The sequence below is a fragment of the Bos mutus genome, chromosome 10 (genome assembly GCF_027580195.1).
Source record: "Bos mutus isolate GX-2022 chromosome 10, NWIPB_WYAK_1.1, whole genome shotgun sequence".
In the NCBI taxonomy this organism is placed as follows: domain Eukaryota; kingdom Metazoa; phylum Chordata; class Mammalia; order Artiodactyla; family Bovidae; genus Bos; species Bos mutus.
The window spans coordinates 77,750,876-77,769,249 of NC_091626.1; the positions used below are offsets into that span (position 1 = coordinate 77,750,876).

The window sequence follows — 18,374 nt, forward strand, 5'->3', positions numbered from 1 at the left end:
AATGTCAAATTATGCAGTTTGGACTTTTTTTAAAAGGGAAAATCATATAGAATAGAAACAAGGTACCAATAGGCAAACACTCCAGGGCCCACTCCAAGCTACCTTTTCCATTGAACTTTCTAACATAGTTAATTGTTTGCTTCCTTCTTCATAGTACGTTTCTTTGATAGCTTCTTATCACTTGCAAAAGGATATGTTAACTCCCTTGCATGTCACATGATATGCTTGTCCATTTATCCTCCTCATTGCCCTCCCTCTCCAGATTTGTAATGAAGAAACAAAGTTATTTCCTCCAATACATATTCTTGTTATTCCTGATTCCATCTTAACCTACATAAGAGCAGTGGCTGTGCGGTGCTGCTGTGGCGAGCAGCTGAGGAGATTACCCCACGCCCAAGGTCAGAGAAACCCAGTAAGACGGTAGGTGCTCAGAGAGGGCATCAGAGGGCAGGCAGACTGAAACCACAATCACAGAAAACTAACCAATCTTATCGCATGGACCACAGCTTTGTCTAACTCAGTGAAACTATGAGCCATGCTGTGTAGAGCCACCCAGGACAGACCGGTCATGGTCGAGACTTCTGACAGGATGTGGTCCGCTGGAGAAGGGAATGGCAAACCACCTCCGTATTCTTGCCTTGAAAACCCCATGAACAATATGAAAAGGCAAGAAGATAGGACACTGAAAGATGAACTCCCCAGGTCAGTAGGTGCCCAATATGCTACTGGAGATCAGTGAAGAAATAACTCCAGAAAGAATGAAGAGACAGAGCCAAAGCAAAAACAACACCCAGTTGTGGATGTGACTGGTGATAGAAGCAAGGTCCAATGCCATAAACAGCAATATTGCATAGGAACCTGGAATGTCAGGTCCATGAATCAAGGCAAATTGGAAGTGGTCAAATAGGATATGGCAAGTGTGAATGTCAACATTTTAGCAACCAGCTAACTAAAATGGACTGGAATCAGTGAATTTGACTCAGATGACCATTATATTTACTACTGTGGGTAAGAATCCCTTAGAAGAAATGGACTAGCCATCACAGTCAACAAGAGTCTGAAATGCAGTACTTGGATTCAGTCTCAAAAATGACAGAATGATCTCTGTTCGTTTCCAAGGCAAACCATTCAATATCACGGATATCCAAGTCTATGCCTCGACCAGTAACATTGAAAAAGCTGAAGTTGAAACGTTCTATGGAGACCTACAAGACCTTTTAGAACTAACACCAAAAAAAGATGTCCTTTTCATTATAGGGCACAGGAGTTCCAAAGTAGGAAGTCAAGAAACACCCAGAGTAACAGGCAAATTTGGCCTTGGAGTACAGAATGAAGCAGGGCAAAGGCTAAGAAAATGCACTGGTCATAGCAAACACCCTCTTCCAACAACACAAGAGAAGACTACACATGGACATCACCAGATGGTCAACAATGAAATCAGATTGATTATATTCTTTGCAGCCAAAGATGGAGAAGCTCTATACAGTCAGCAAAAACAAGACCGGGAGCTGACTGTGGCTCAGATTATGAAATCCTTATTGCCAAATTCAGACTTAAACTTAAGAAAGTAGGGAAAACCACTAGACCATTCAGTTATGACCTAAATCCAATCCCTTACGATTATACAGTACAAGTGAGAAATAGATTTAAGGGACTAGATCTGATACAGTGCCTGATGAACTATGGACAGAAGTTCATAACATTGTACAGGAAACAGGGATCAAGACCATCTTCAAGAAAAAGAAATGCAGAAGAGCAAAATGGCTGTCTGAGGAGGCCTTACAAATAGCTGTGAAAAGAAGAGAAGTGAAAAGCAAAGGAGAAAGGAAGGATATACCTGCATTTGAATGCAGAGTTCCAAAGGATAGCAAGGAGAGATAAGAAAGCCTCCCTCACTGATTGGTGCAAAGAAACAAGAAAACAATAGAATGGGAAAGACTCTTCAAGAAAATGAGAGATACCAAGGGAACATTTCATGCAAAGATAGGCTTGATAAAGAACAGAAATGGTATGGACCTAACAGAAGCAGAAGATATCAAGAAGAGGTGGCAAGAATACACAGAAGAACTATACAAAAAAGATATTCACAATCCAGATAATCATGATGGTGTGGTCACTCACCTAGAGCCAGACATCCTGGAACATGAAGTCAAGTGAGCCTTAGAAAAGCATCACTACGAACAAAGCTAGTGGAGGTGATGGAATTCCAGTTGAGCTATTTCATTCCTAAAAGACGATGCTGTGAAAGTGCTGCACTCAATATGCCAGCAAATTTGGAAAACTCAGCAGTGGCCACAGGACTGGAAAAGGTCAGTTTTCATTCCAATCCCAAAGAAAGGCAATGCCAAAGAATGCTCAAACTACCACACAATTGTACTCATCTCACACGCTAGTATGGAGAAGGAAATGGCAACCCACTCCAGTGTTCTTGCCTGGAGAATCCCAGGGATGGGGGAGCCACCAGGCTGCTGGTGGGCTGCCGTCTTTGGGGTTGCACAGAGTCGGACACGACTGAAGCGACTTAGCAGCAGCAGCACACGCTAGTAAAGTAATGCTTAAAATTCTCCAAGCCAGGCTTCAACAATAATTGAACTTCCAGATATTCAAAACTGGTTTTAGAAAAGGCAGAGCAACCAGAGATCAAATTGCCAACACTGAAAAAGCAAGAGAGTTCCAGAAAAACATCTACTTCAGCTTTATTGCTATGCCAAAGCGTTTGACTGTGTGGATCTCAACAACTGTGGAAAATTCTGAGAGAGATGGGAATACCAGACCACCTGACCTGCCTCCTGAGAAATCTGTGTACAGGTCAGGAAGCAACAGTTAGAACTGGACATGGAACAACAGACTGGTTCCAAAGGATTATGTCAAGGCTGTATACTGTCACCCTGCTTATTTAACTTATATGGAGAGTACATCGTGAGAAACACTGGGCTGGAAGAAGCACAAGCTGGAATCAAGATTGCTGGAAGAAATATCAATAACCTCAGATATGCAGATGACACCACCCTTATGGCAGAAAGTGAAGAGGAACTAAAGAGCCTCTTGATGAAAGTGAAAGAGGAGAGTGAAAAAGTTGGCTTAAAGCTCAACATTCAGAAAACTAAGATCGTGGCATGCGGTCCCATCACTTAGAAAATAGATGGGTAAACAATGGTGGACTTTATTTTGGGGGCTCCAAAATCACTGCAGATGGTTATGCAGCCCTGAAATTAAAAGATGCTTTCTCCTTGGAAGAAAAGCTATGACCAACCTAGGCAGCATATTAAAAAGCAGAGACATTATTTTGCCAACAAAAGTCCATCTAGTCAGAGCTATGGATTTTCCAGTAGTCATGTATGGATGTGAGAGTTGGGACTATAAAGAAAGCTGAGTGCTGAAGAATTGATGCTTTTGAACTGTGGTGTTGGAGAAGACTCTTGAGAGTCCCTTGGACTACCGGGAGATCCAACCAGTCCATCTTAAAGGAGATCAGTCCTGAGTGTTCATTGCAAGGACTGATGCTGAAGCTGAAACTCCAATACTTTGCCACCTAATGCAAAGAGCCAACTCATTTGACCTGACCTCAAAGACCCTGATGCTGGGAAAGATTGAAGGTGGGAGGAGAAGGGGACTACAGAGCATGAGATGGTTGGATGGCATCAACAACTCAATGGACATGAGTTTGGGTAAACTCCAGGAGTTGGTGATGGACACAGGGAGGCCTGGTGTGCTGCAGTCCATGGGGTTGCAAAGAGTTGGACATGACTGAGTGATTGAACTGATCTTACCTACATAGTATGAATTTAAATTAGATACAAACTTTCATACTCTATTCAAAGAAGAGATTTAGTTGAGCCAGGTTTAATTTGTTTTAATTCCATCATTATAGAAGGAAACTAAAGTTTAATATGCAGAAATCAGATTTCAATTTATATTATGTAAGATAACCAGTGATAATTGCACACATTTTTAAGGGGATAGCACCATGTTTGAAGTCTGCATGACTTTTAGGAATCCTTTATTAGAAGTGATGTTGGCTAGGACTGTTTCATGCAGAGTCTCTGCTCTTCAGAAGCAGTGAAAGAACACACTTAATTCCTTTTTGTTGAGGTTTCTCTTATTGTCAGTTAGGAGGGGTTAGAATTTCAGGGCTAACTGCTGGAATTCTATTAGCACTATTCCATTAGAGAAACAGAATTCTATTAGAGGAAAAAAAAAGAACTAAACTGAAAAAGAAAAGTGGTTCAGTGGTGTTATTAAACAACATTGAACATGTAATATTTTACATCTGTATTGACTAGCTTCTATTCATTCTTTGAAGTTTGAACTTAAACACTGCTTCCTCTGGAAGGCTTTTTGATTTACCCTAGCATTCCATTTCCAGTGCTCCCACTGCTTTTTCTTCTTAACTATGTTAATTGTCCCTGTTGATTAGTGGTTTTCAAACTTTAGTGTGCACTGGAATCTTCTAGAGGGCTTGTTAAAAGCAGAGATTGATGAGCTGCACCCTCAGAGTTTCTGATTCAGTATTTGGGGCTGGGCCTGAAAATCTGCACTTACACAAGTTATGTTATTGCTGTATTGAAGCTACACTTTGAGAACCATTGAGTTAAACTGTTGTTAGCAATACATGTTTCTGGAAAGCAAGAGAAGGCATGATTTTATGTTTTAAAAATATAGTATAAAACAGTGTCTGATGTTGTTACGTTCTCAGATGTATGCTGAATATATAAAGAAGGAAGTGAATGGAGTCATCATTACAAGCTCTTATCTGTAAATCTCTATTCATTTAGAGCCTTTCATTCACTCTTGGAATGAGTTTGCCTTCTAATGTGTTGAGGTCCCTCCCTGATGTTTGTCAAAATCTTATCTATCTTGCAACACTCATCATAAAAGCTATTCAGAAAATCTTATTTTACCTTTTGTTTTATAGACTTTATTTGTAATTAAAGTGTAATTAGATACTTAATGTATTCATAATCTGTTGCATTTAAAATTATGATCATGCAAATCATCTTTAGTTCTAAAAACAAACTTTATACCATAGAAATTAGGAGAAGAAAAGGACTCCATATTTAATTTTCATATTTACAGACACTTTTGTTTACCTTCACAACTGTTTATTCTCAAACAGGCTATAGATATTACAAAATTCAAATGTTTCAAAAGGGTATAAAATGTAAAATAAGACTTCCCTTGCTCCTGTTCTTCCCTCTCCCAGTACTTTCTCCCTAGAGGCAGCTGTGTTACCAGCTTCTTGCCTGTGGTTATCCAGGCAAGGTTTACTAGAGACACATGTTTAATTTTTGAATGGATTTGGGAGTGGTAGAAGTATGCATTCAAACTCAATGATAAATACAACTAGCAATTCAATTAAAAAATTGGGCAAACAATTTGAATAGAGGATTCCACAATCATGAATGGCAAAGAAGCACAGGGGACACTCAACATCATTAGTCATCAGGGTAATACAAATTAAAGTTACAATGTGATATGCCACATAACTATTAAAATGGCAAAAATTAAAAAGACTATACCAAGTGTGGATGAGAAAAGTGGAATTGGAACTCTCATACACTGCTGTTGTGAATATAAATAGTACAACTACTTTGGAAAATAGTTTCTTAAAATTTAAGCATACTCCTACCATATGACCCAACTATTCCACTCCTATGTATATACTTGAGAAAGGGAAACACATGTCTACATTAAGAATGCTTTTAGTGCATTATTTGGAATAGTCAAGAACTGGAAACAATTCAAATGCTCGTCCATAGATGTGTAGGTTAACAAACAGTGGTATGTCCATAGAATAGACTACTACTCAGCAATAAAAAGCAATGAACTATTAATACATGCATCAACATGGATGAACCTCAAAATAAGTATGTTGGACTTCCCTGGTGAGAATCCACCTGCCAATTCAGGGGCCACTGGTTCAATTCCTGGTCCAGGGAGATTCCACGTGCTCTGGAGCAGCTAAGCCGATGCACCACAACTACTGATCCATGCTCTAGGGCTTTCCAGTCACAACTTCTGAGCCCAGATGCGCAACTACTGAAGCTCGTGTGCCTGGAGCAACAGGAGCCTCTACAAAGAGAAGCCTGTGCACTGCAAAAAAGAGTAGCCTCTGCTGACCACAACTAGAGAAAGCCCAAACACAGCAACAAAGACCCAGCTCAGCCAATAAGATAGATAAATAATAAAAGTCATTATGTTGAGTGAAAAAAAGAAAGAAAAAGGTACATACTATATTATTTCATATTTGTAAAATCTGATTAAAAATATGTTAATCTACAGATTAATATACTTTAGATTAATAGATTAGACTATGGATTAATATACATTATTAATCTGTAGGTTAATATAGTTTTAATAGGATTTTACAAAAATGAAATAATATAATATATATCTTTTTCTGTAGTGACAGAGAGGCTTTCCAGGTTGCTCAGTGGTAAAGAGGATCTACCTGCCAGTGCAGGAGATGTTAAGACACAGGTTTGATCTCTGGGTCAGGAAGATCCCCTGGAGAAGGAAATGGCAACTCACTGCAGTATTCTTGCCTGGGAAATCCCATGGACAGAGGAGCCTGGTGGGCTGCAGTCCATGAGGTTGCAAAGAGCTGGACACGACTGATGCGGCTTAGCACGCATAGTGACAAAAAGATCACTTCTACCCAGTGGATACGAATGGATCGCACAGGAGTAGTAGGAAACTTTTAGGGACACTGGATATGCTTATTATTATGATTTTGGTAATGGCTTTACAGATGTGTGCCTATGAAAAAAATATCAAATTTCACACAAAATATGTGCAGTTCATTATAGACTAATTTATATTTCCATGAATCGGTTTAAAAAGTTAAAATCAAGCCTTGCCTCCCCGTCTAATTTTTTTTTCACTACTACTTTTTTTTTGTTTGTTTTAGGGTTGAAAGATATCCCAAGTCTCCCTCTTCCTCCCCAACGCTAACAACATAACCTCCACCAACACCATCTATCAGGCCACTGAGACAGCATTCCAGTCTCGCTGGTGTTTTTCTGTCGGTTTCCCACTAGGGGGCAGAAGCGGGAGAGGGCGACGCTCTTGCTTCTCTAGCGCAGAGCCGACACCTTGCATGCACTTCCGGCCTTGTTGTGTTCCGCTTCCCGAAGAATGTACAAGCTGCGGTACGCCTTCCTAGTGAGACTGTAAACCTTGAGGATATTCTGCCCCGCCGAATTTTTGCATCTCAGAATCAAGCAGCCGCAATCGCCTCTTAGGGGAAGTTCATCAGATTCACCGCTGCTCGGAGCGGTCCTTTCTTTTCCATTGGAGCGGAGAGAGTGCTGCCATGACGGCCCCTGCTCAGCCCAAGAAAATCGTGGCCCCTACGGTGTCCCAGATCAACGCAGAGTTCGTGACCCAGGTGGGCTAGGGCGAGTCTGGTGTGTATGAAGGGATGAGGACTCTGAGGCCAGGGGGTGGAATTTTCTTCGGGAAGGGAGCACCCAGGAGGCATTTGTTCATCGATTCATTAACTCAAGTCTTTTTACTGAAGTGTATGTGCTGTGTGCCAGCCACCGCACTAGCTCTTGGGGAAACCATGGTTAAAGAGACTCTGCCCTGAGGAGTTCACATTCCGGGGGATACAGATACATGAAAAGAAAGCTTTTATGTTAGAGTTTGTCGCTCGAGCGATGAAGTCGCAGAAGGAACACCCCAGTCTACCTGAGACTGGCAAGATTTCGTAGCAGAGGTGATGTTGAACTGAGTGTTGAAGAAGGAATAGGCTTATTCTTATCCTTAGAGTAACCTCGATCTTTGAGCGGAGCGATGAGAGTCAGACAAGAGACTTGCTCCAAATAAATGCGTCTAGAAAGAGCAGTCTCCGACGCTAATGCGTGAGTGTTCCTCTAGAACCCGTTACTGTGTTTTATTGTGAACCGCGGTTGGCTTTGAACAGGGAAATACAATCCCCGGTAGCTCTTAGCAACATTCCTATCCTTATTTGTTGTTTGGGGTATTGACTAACAGTGCAAGTAACTCAAGGTAGAACTTACTACTCACCAACTTCTCTGTGCCCTGTCTCAGCAGATTTGCCAAGGCAGAAGCATAGGAGTCACTTTGAGTCCTTCTTTTCCTAGCCTGCACTTTGCTACATTCTAAATGTCTCCTAAATCTGTCTGCTTTCTGTGCCCTAAGCCAAGTTTCCATGGTTTTCTTTCTGAACCTAGGTATCCTAACCTGTGTTCCTGTATTTCCACTTGCTCTCCTCAGGCTCATTTTTCATATTGTTGTCAGAGTGATTTTACCCAAGTACAAATCTGATCACCTCACTTATCTTCTTACAATTTCTAATAAGTTCTAATTGCCCTTAGGATAATGACTGGAATCATCCAACGCGTTTTATAGTCTAGCCTGTGCTTATATCCAGTTTTGTCTGTTATTTCCCCTTTTCTAATTGTGTTTTAGCCATACTGAACTGCACTTAATTGTGCTGTGCTATCTTTCACCTCCTGGCCTTTCAACATTGTTCCCTCTACTTAGATTCCTAATCCTCTCTGCTCCTCCCACCCTTTTCTTATATGGTTAATTTGTTGTCATCAATTTACATTAATTTGGAGAGGTTTTTGCAGATAACTTAATACTAGATTGTTATGGTTGTTCAGTCGCTAAGTTCTGTCCAACTCTTTGCAACCCCATGAACTGCAGCACACCAGGCTTTCCTGTCCTTCACTATCTCCCCTTTGAATTCATGTCCAGTGAGTCACTGATGCCATCCAACCATCTCATCCTCTGTCATCCCCTTCTCCCCCCGCCTTCAGTCTTTGCCAGCATTAGAGTCTTCCAGTGAGTAGGCCTTCACATCAGGTGGCCAGAGTATTGGAGTTTCAGCTTTAGCATCAGTCCTTCTAGTGAATATTCAAGATTGATTTCCTTTAGGATTGACTGGTTGGATCTCCTTGCTGTCCAAGGGATCTCAAGAGTCTTCTCCAGGACCGCAGTTCAAAAGCAACAGTTCTTAGGCTCTCAGCGTTCTTTATGGTCCAACTCTCACTTCTATACATGACTGCTGGAAAAACCATAGCTTTGACTATACGGACCTTTGTCAGCAAAGTGATGTCTCTGCTTTTTAATATGCTGTTTAGGTTTGTCATAGCTCCAGACTAGATTAGAACTCTATTTTCCCATATACTTGAAATTTTGGGTAGAAGTTATTAGTTCCCTCCTCTCAGGGAGCTTACAGTTTAGAGTCAGTAAATGAACAGTGTAGTTTCAGACAGTTATCATTGCTATCAGGAGAATGAAACGGCATTGTGACAGAGCAGGTGGAGTGTATAAGAGCAGTCGGGAAAGTCCTCTCGGAGGTGGTTTTGACCTAAGACCTGAATGCCAAAAAAGGAGCCAGTTGGGGAAGAGCAGGGAGTCTTGGGAGGCAGTGCAGATGCCTTATGATGTGCATGTAAAGAAGCCAGGAGAGCGAACTTGTGAAAGGAAGGATGGTAGAGATGGGACAGAGAGTATGTAGGGATAGTACCGTTTCCCTGCCCCTCCTCCTCCATTATTTCTGAGCACCTGGTGCACCTGACCAGAGAAGGTGCTTTCTAATGATTATTGAGTGAATGAGTTGTAGAGGTTGAAATTTAGTTATAAAGAAGATCAGATACCTGAATTCTGTGATCTCACTTTTTTAATGATAAGCACTTTTTAGCAATAAAGTATTCTTAAAGTATATACATGGTTTCTTTTGAGACATAGTGCTGTCACTTAATAGACTACTGTTATTGTTGTTTAGTCTCTAAGTCATGTCTGATTCTTTTGTGACCCCATGGACTGAGCCGGCCAGGCTCCTCTGTCCATGGGATTTCCCAGGCAAGAATACTGGAGTGGGTTGCTATTTGCTTCTTCAGGGATCTTCCTGACACAAGGATTGAAACCTAGTCTCCTGCATTGGATCCTTTGGCCATCTGATTCGAAGAACTGACTTATTAGAAAAGATTCTGATGCTGGGAGGGGTTGGGGGCAGGAGGAGAAAGGACGACAGAGGATGAGATGGTTGGATGGCATCACTGACTTGATGGACATGGGTTTGTGCAAGCTCCGGGAGTTGGTGATGGACAGGGAGGCCTGGTGTGCTGCAGTCCATGGATTTGCAAAGAATCGGACATGACCGAGTGACTAAACTGACTGACTCCTGCATTGGCAGGCAGATTCTTTACCACTGAGCCACCAAGGAAGCCCTCCTGAGTGTGCTAATCACTTAAAGATTTATTATTTTGCAGATCAACATTCCTGAGGACTTTGAATCTGGGTTTAGTACTGGCTCACTTGTTAACATTTTATTGTGGGCAGCTCATTTAATTTTTCTAAACCTGGGTTTCCTTAGCTCTATGCTGAAGATGTTTGACTGTGGTTATTAACTTTCCCCTAGGAGTAATTAGAAAAGTATGTTTTGTTTTGTTTTTAAAATCACAGTAGCAGGTTGCCATGCAGGGCATTACTGACATTCAGCGGATTGTAGCCAAAGATGCTAACTGATTTACAAGCCCATGTAGTCCCCTTAGTAGGTAAATGACTCTTATCTAACGTGGCTCTGTGCCAGAAGTGCTTGTTACTGAATGATCTTGGTCTCTTAGCTCTACAGCCATATGAATATATGACTTACTGTTTATACTGTTTACTTTTGCAGTTAGCATGTAAATATTGGGCACCCCATATCAAGAAAAAGTCACCCTTTGATATAAAGGTAAGTATTTTTGATTTGCAGTATCCTTTATGAATAAGTATGCTCTTTGTATCTCTTTTTCAAGAGCTGATTCATCAAAAGGTTTTCACTTTTTTTTAAGTTAAAATGAATGGTTTTCTAAACTAATGATTGCTCATAAGAGAAAATTTGAAAAATACAGAGGCTACACATAAGAGAATAAAAGGTCATTTCTCAGTGATAACCTCTACTATCATATGTTGTATTTCCTTTAAGCTTTTTAAAAAGTGCGTGTGGATTTTCCTGTTCAGAGATTCTTAGATTGTTTTTGATTTATCATTATTAGATGACCATGTAATGTTGTAAATATACAGCAGTTTTCCTGCAGTTTTTTTGACAGTTCACCTAGGATAGAATCTATTGTTTTCTGGTTGATGAACTTCAATAAAGATATGTAGTAATGGTGGAAGAGGGGCGACTTGTTTAGTGTAGAGGATCAGATGCGTGGGGCCAGTCATATTCAGTTAGAGAGTGAACTTAGGATTCATGTGACACAGTTTAGAATAATTGAAAAGAAAAAAGCCTAAACCTAAGATTAATTCTTACTGAAATAGGTTCTTAAAAAGAGGTCCTTACATGAAATAGAGCTGACATATTGCATGCCACTTAATGTGTAGTAAAGACAGATATAAAGCTTTGCCATTATATACTTCCAACTCCAAAACCTGAATTCTTAGGGATTATACCATTCAAGCCCCCCAACCCAAGTAAATGGAAACCTGAGGTTTTATCATGCATTCGGATAACAGAATGGCGTTTGTTTCTGTTATTTCTTTGTGCTTTCAGTTTGCTTTCTGATTTTTGAAAACACATTGTTAAAACGCTTAGGTGAAGCCCGCTAACATTTAGTATACCTTGTTAAAACTATGTTTTAAAAATTATCCTGATCTTGTGGTAAAGGCAGGAAGATAATGAGGCAAGCAAATCTTGAATTTATATGAAATTTCTGTTTTTTTCTGCTTTATTTTTATCAAAATCTAAATTATTAAAAAATAATAAAATGCCTTTACCACCCACAAACATTTATTTGACAGATATACTCTGAGCAATTAAAAGATATCATAGTTACCATAAAATTATATTATACCATGTTAAAGCACTTTATAATTTTAACTTTTTTTTAAAAACTACTCTTATCACTAGTACTACTATTATTTCTGCTACTGTTAACTATTATTTAAGGCTCACCATATGCAAGGCCCTGGGCTGAATTCTTTATGTGTGTTGTCTTTTAGCAAACCCATGGGGCTCTTAGTAGTATAATTAGATCCTTTTTGTATACTGGGAAACAGCCTTAGAGCAATCAGGCACTTGCACAGGTTATAGCCATCAGCAGTGAAGGTGACTGGTTTGAATCAGGCTTCCAACTCCAGAACCTGAATTCTTAGGTATTATACCATTTTATCCCCCACCAACCCAAGTAAATGGAAACCTGAGGTTTCATCATGCATTCGGATAGCAGAATGGCGTTTGTTTCTGTTATTTCTTTGTGCTTTCAGTTTGCTTTCTGATTTTTGAAAACACATTGTTAAAACTCTTAGGTGAAGCCCACTAACATTTAGTATACCTTGTTAAAACTATGTTTTAAAAATTATCCTGATCTTGTGAATTTTTGTTTTCCCTAGAAATGAAATAAATACATCATTTTAATAATTATTTCTATAATTATTTTTATGTAGACATATTTATTTTTCTACTACTTTGCTTTCTTGTTATTTTACATTTTGAGGAATATAATGGGGTTATAAAAACAATCTCTGAAGTATTATTTCACTAGCAGTAATATTTGATAGCTTTCCTAAACAACTTGTTTTGTGTAATCTCAGTAACTAAAAACTCTCAGAGTCTGAAAAAAATTATTTGAGATATTAAACATTTTTATATTTTTAACAACAGGTGATTGAAGATATATATGAGAAAGAAATTGTCAAATCAAGGTAGGAATGAGTTTAATTTTTATACATAGGAATTAGATGTTTCTAACTTGGATCTCATCTGAGCGTCTAAACTAAATGTAATTATAAACTTGGAACTTTCTTTTCTTTCTTGATTTGGTCATCAAGGAGATGGTAGCTAGAAAAATTACATCTAGCTGCTGAAGAGTCATAAGATATTTCTTTGCCTTGTAATTTTTGACTCAGATTAGAGAGATTTAGGGTTTATTTTCTTTTTGAAGGAATGTGAGGAAGACTGAACATAAGAGATTTTAAAATTTCAGTTCAGTTAATACTAATTTTCTTACCATTTTCTGATAAATCTTTTTAAAGGATTATTTAAAAATTGGAAAAGTAAACATACATGATAATTAAATACCAAACAAAGAAGTATTTTGTACAAGCTATATATGTAATAAAAAATTATTTTGAACAATACACAGAAGGCGATAAGTTTCAGTAAATCTTCTTCCCTGGCCCTTAACCCTCAGTGTCTTTATTTATGTATACACCTGTTCCAGTTCCCTACTCCTGTGATTTTTTAAAAACTGCGTCTTGGACATTTTTCCATATTTGCACATTTTTCCATATTTGCACATGTAGACATATATGCCCAATCAGTATTTTAAAAGGTAATTGACTAACCGTTTTAGTATGAAATGGAAACATTCATGTTATGAATGTCATAGAAATTATAAAATGGCAGATTTTATTTTTTTCATGTGTTCCATGAAATTAGGAGGTGAATTTTGCTAAATATTATAAACACAGTGTCAAAATAAGAGGTTAGTTGTTTTGTTTTAATGATTGATTCTTGAGCCTGATTGATTCTAGAGCCTTTGGTCCTAACAGGACCAAAGACCATGTTAAGGTTTTTTTGTTTTAAATTTGAAGAGCAGTAGGAAACCAGCGAAGCCTGATGGTGGTATTTTAAAAATGCCCCCGTTGGGGGGCAAGAGGCAGGTAGTTAGCTAGGTGAATATTGTTGTAGTCTGGTTAAAGATCATAATGGCATGGGTTAGCATGGGAAGTTGAGATACAGAGGAGTTACCAGTTTGAGAGAGAGGGAAGTGAAGAGATGGTTGGTGGCTGGATGTGATGAGTGTGGGAAGGGAGAAATCAAGGATGACTCCACAAAGTTTTTGGCCAAGGTAGTCAGGTGATTAGGTGCCATTCCTGACTTTTGCTGTTGTTGGTGATTGGATTGGGTATAGAAATGTTGAATTCTAGCTACTAAAGAGCCTTATAGATGTAGTATAAGCAGTTAGGTATCTAGGTGTAGAGTTATGAATAGAGGACTTGGTTGAGCCTACTTTGAGCACCAACCACCATTCTAGTGCTAGGGGTGCATCAGTGAACATGGCAGGTAAAGTCTCATGTTAACTCGTGGAGCTTATGTTCTAATTCTTACTTAGACAGATAACACATGCAAATGTAGCATCGGCAGGTCGTGAGTGCTATAAGTTAAAGTGGGATTAGGGTACAGCGACAAAGACTGCTACTTTAGGTTGAATGATCGGGCAGTCCTCCCTTAAGGTGTATCACATGTGAGCCGACACATTAACTATTATCTTCCTTTTATGGATGAGAAAACTGAGGTACAGAGAAGTAACTAGCCCGATGTATTTTACCATAGGTAGATGAAGAGGCTGCTCCAGTTATTAAATCCTTGTTCTCTGGCTCTTATCCAATACTCTGTTCTTAAATAGGACAGGGTCCAGTTGCTCTTTAGGACTCTCTTAACCCATACACTGTGATTAATTGTTAATCCAATTATGAATCCATCCAAGTGATTTTTATACTGAAGAAAAAAGGATAACTTACAGAGCAGTTTACTTTTGCCAGTGTTTAGATTTCTTTTCATTAAAAATATTTAATCCTCTTTACAATGAAATTAACAGATACTGCATAAAATGTACAGAAATGTATAGCCTTCTGAATTTTACCACCACCAATGTTGGAAAAAAACCAACACCAACATTGTCAGCATCCTAGAAACCCTTGTATGGCCCTTTGCTTTACCATTTAAATATGGAAGTATGCAAACATGAATACTGTAATTTAATTTTGCTTGGTTTTAAACTTTAAAAAAAAATGGAACCACATAATATGTACTCTTTTGTGCTGGCTTCCTTTGTTCACAGATGTTATTTGATTTTTTAATCTGTGTAACAATCAAATCTGGAGTAGATAGCTCAGAAGTTCATGTCAAGTCCTTGTCAGCCTTTTAACAAACTTTGTATAAGCAATATTTGTTATCATTACTTGTAACTTTTCGCCCTTTAAAGATTTTCTGGCATGTCTAGTCTCTAGACCCGTTTTTATATCTTACATATATATAGCATTAGTTAAGCTCTTTACCTGTCTCAGCAAGTTTAATTTGCAAAACTGGAAGCTTATATCCAGTGGCATGGTTCTGGTCTCGTTCCTTTATTTCTAATATACAAAATGATAAAGCTAAATTAGTGGACATTTGAACCTACCTTTGCAGAGATACCCTAACTACAGGATCATTTATCCATATAAAACAAACACTTCTGTTTCTTAAAGTATATACAGAAATACCTGATACTGTCTCTACAATTTTCTAATATTTTAGATTTAATATCAAGACTACATGACATGCCTGTAATACAAATATGTGTCCCTTATATAGGAAGGCATGCATGACTTCAGCAGAATGTTTCCATTTGATTATTATTAAATGAAAGAAGATTAGTGCTTAAGAAATTGAGGCAGACTAGCTTTTGGCAATGGTGATCCAATAATATTGGTGATCCAATATTATGAATATTGATGAGCACTTGTGTTTTGATTAAATCTACTTGGCTTATTAGTTTGTGTGTTATATCCTTGTATGTCATGGTGCTAATTGTGTTTGTTATATGAATAGGATATAATTCTTCTTAGATAGTTTTTAAAAATAAATAAACTGAACAAAATAAAAAATATATAAAAGCAAAATTTGCTTTCTTCAGTGTTTTATTGAATATAATTATTCTGCTGTATAAGTCAGTATTAAAACAAGATTCCAGAATACATCTGTATTAGTAACTCAGAAATGTTATATTCCCTATTTAAATATTTTTACTATTGACTTTTATATTTTTAGGTTTGCTATCAGAAAGATAATGCTCTTGGAATTTAGGTGAGTTAAAAGACTTTACTTTGATGAAGTTAAAGATGACAACATGACTTAACTTTTAACTAGGTTTACTGTACACTTCTGTGAGTTGGTAAGAAAATAATTACTATAGACTTTTCAAGGTTTATATTTTTGTGTTTGGCTTATTTTGGAATATGTGTATGATGTCTTTTATTTTCAAGGATGTTGTTCCATTGTTAGTGTAACTGAATTTTGAATTGTTTCTCACTAATTAAGATACTGTGTGCTGAGCAATTTCTGAACTCTTACTTGGTTCCTCTAGTTACAATGGAAGTAAACTGGAATGCATTCTATAGCCATTTTTTTTCCTTCCAAGCTTATTTATTATGACCAAACCAACCTTGTCCTGACCTAAACCACTTAAAGATATTTCAGGCAGAAGAGGATATGCAATTTTTAGATTATAATTTAGATTATATTACAGCTAGGTATGGCCAGTAGACTGGAAGTAAAAGCCAAGATTGTTGTTGATGATAGTAGTATTTGTCATTTATTGAACCTTGTGCTAGACATAATGTTAAACATTTTATATATAGAGCAATCATAGCAATCCTGCAAGAAGTCACTATACTTTCCATATAGTGAAGGAAAAAAACTGAGATCAGAGCAGTTAAGTAATTTGTTCAAGATAATGCATTTAAGTAATTGGTGGAGCTAGGATGCCAGTGTCTTATGCCAAAGCTCATGGTTTTTCCACTTCTCCACACTCCCTTGAGGTATAGTCTGCATCAGAAGTCAGTCTCTGTTTTAATGACTGTAACTCCAGGAGATAGTGAAAGACAGGGAAGCCTGATGTGCTGTAGTCCAGGGGTTGCAGAGTCAGACATTATTTAGAGACTGAAAAACAATAGCAGCTCCCTTCATAAACTGATTTGATCCTCACAAAAATGGCATAAGACTAGCAATCACTTCAAGAAAATTAGAGATACCAAGGGAACATTTCATGCAAAGATGGAAACAATAAAGGACAGAAACGGTATGGGCCTAACAGAAGCAGAAGATATTAAGAAGAGGTGACAAGAATACACAAAAGAACTATACAAAACAGGTCTTCACAACCCAGATATCATGATGGTATGTTCACTCACCTAGAGCCAGACATCCTGGAATGTGAAGTCAAGTGGGCCTTAGGAAGCATCACTAGGAACAAAGCTAGTGGAGGTGATAGAATTCCAGTTGAGGTATTTCAAATCCTGAAAGATGATGCTGTGAAAGTGCTGCACTCAATATGCCAGCAAATTTGGAAAACTCAGCAGTGGCCACAGGACTGGAAAAGGTCAGTTTTCATTCCAATCCCAAAGAAAGGCAATGCCAAAGAATGCTTAAACTACCACACAATTGCACTCACCTCAAAATTAAGATGAGTAAAGTAAGCTAGTAAAGGAGTGCTCAAAATTCTCCAAGCCAGGCTTCAACAATACATGAACCGTGAACTTCCAGATGTTCAAGTGGAATTTAGAAAAGGCAGAGGAGCCAGAGATCAAATTGCCAACATCTGTTGGATCATCGAAAAAGCAAGAGAGTTCCAGAAAAACATCTACTTCCACTTTATTGACTGTGTGAAAGCCTTTGACTGTGTAGATCACAACAAACTGTGGAAAAGTCTTCAAGAGACAGGAATACCAGACCACCTGACCTGCCTCCTGAGAACTCTGTATGCAGGTCAGGAAGCAACAGTTAGAACTGGACATGGAACAACAGACTGGTTCCAAATCGGGAAAGAAGTACGTCAAGGCTGTATTTTGTCACCCTGCTTATTTAACTTATATGCAAAGTACATCATGAGAACTGCTGGACTGGATGAAGCACAAGCTAGAATCAAAAAGATTTCTGGGAGAAATATCAACCTCAGATATGCAGATGACACCACTCTTATGGCAGAAAGTGAAAAAGAACTAAAGAGCCTCTTGATGAAAGTGAAAGAGAAGAGTGAAAAAGTTGGCTTAAAGTTCAACATTCAGAAAACTAAGATCATGGCATCCTGTCCCATCGCTTCATGGCAAATAGATGGGGAAACAGTAGAAATAGTAAGTGACTTTATTTTGGGGGGCTCCAGAATCACTGCAGATGGTGACTGCAGCAATGAAATTAAAAGACACTTACTCCTTGGGAGAAAAGTTATGACCGGCCTAGACAGCATATTAAAAAGCAGAAACATTACTTTGCCAACAAAGGTCCATCTAGTCAAGGTTATGGTTTTGTAGTCATGTATGGATGTGAGAGTTGTACTGTGAAGAAAGCTGAGCGCCGAAGAATTGATGTTTTTGAACTGTGGTGTTGGAGAAGACTCTTGAGAGTCCCCTGGACTGCAAGGAGATCCAACCAGTTCATCCTAAAGGAGATCAGTCCTGAATATTCATTGGAAGGACTGATGCTGAAGCTAAAACTCCAATATTTGGCCACCTGATGCAAAGAACTGACTTATTTGAAAAGGCCCTGATGCTGAGAAAGATTGAAAGTGGGAGGAGAAGGGGACAACAAAGGATGAGATGGTTGGATGGCATCACCAACTCAATGGACATAAGTTTGGGTAAACTCCAGGAGT

General features: G+C 38.5%; 1 protein-coding gene across 2 annotated transcripts in view; it reads left to right on the forward strand.

The window, feature by feature from the left end:
• The first annotated feature begins 7,118 nt into the window (after positions 1-7,118).
• The window catches only part of AQR (aquarius intron-binding spliceosomal factor), an 87,279-nt gene continuing 76,023 nt past the window's right edge, over positions 7,119-18,374 (forward strand). For both annotated transcript variants that reach the window (XM_005892469.2, XM_070378263.1), the window contains exons 1-4: positions 7,119-7,390; positions 10,655-10,711; positions 12,626-12,666; positions 15,776-15,811. In XM_005892469.2, the coding sequence (XP_005892531.1) occupies positions 7,316-7,390; positions 10,655-10,711; positions 12,626-12,666; positions 15,776-15,811 (209 nt within the window). In that variant the 5' untranslated portion in view covers positions 7,119-7,315. The remainder of the gene's footprint in view (positions 7,391-10,654; positions 10,712-12,625; positions 12,667-15,775; positions 15,812-18,374) is intronic.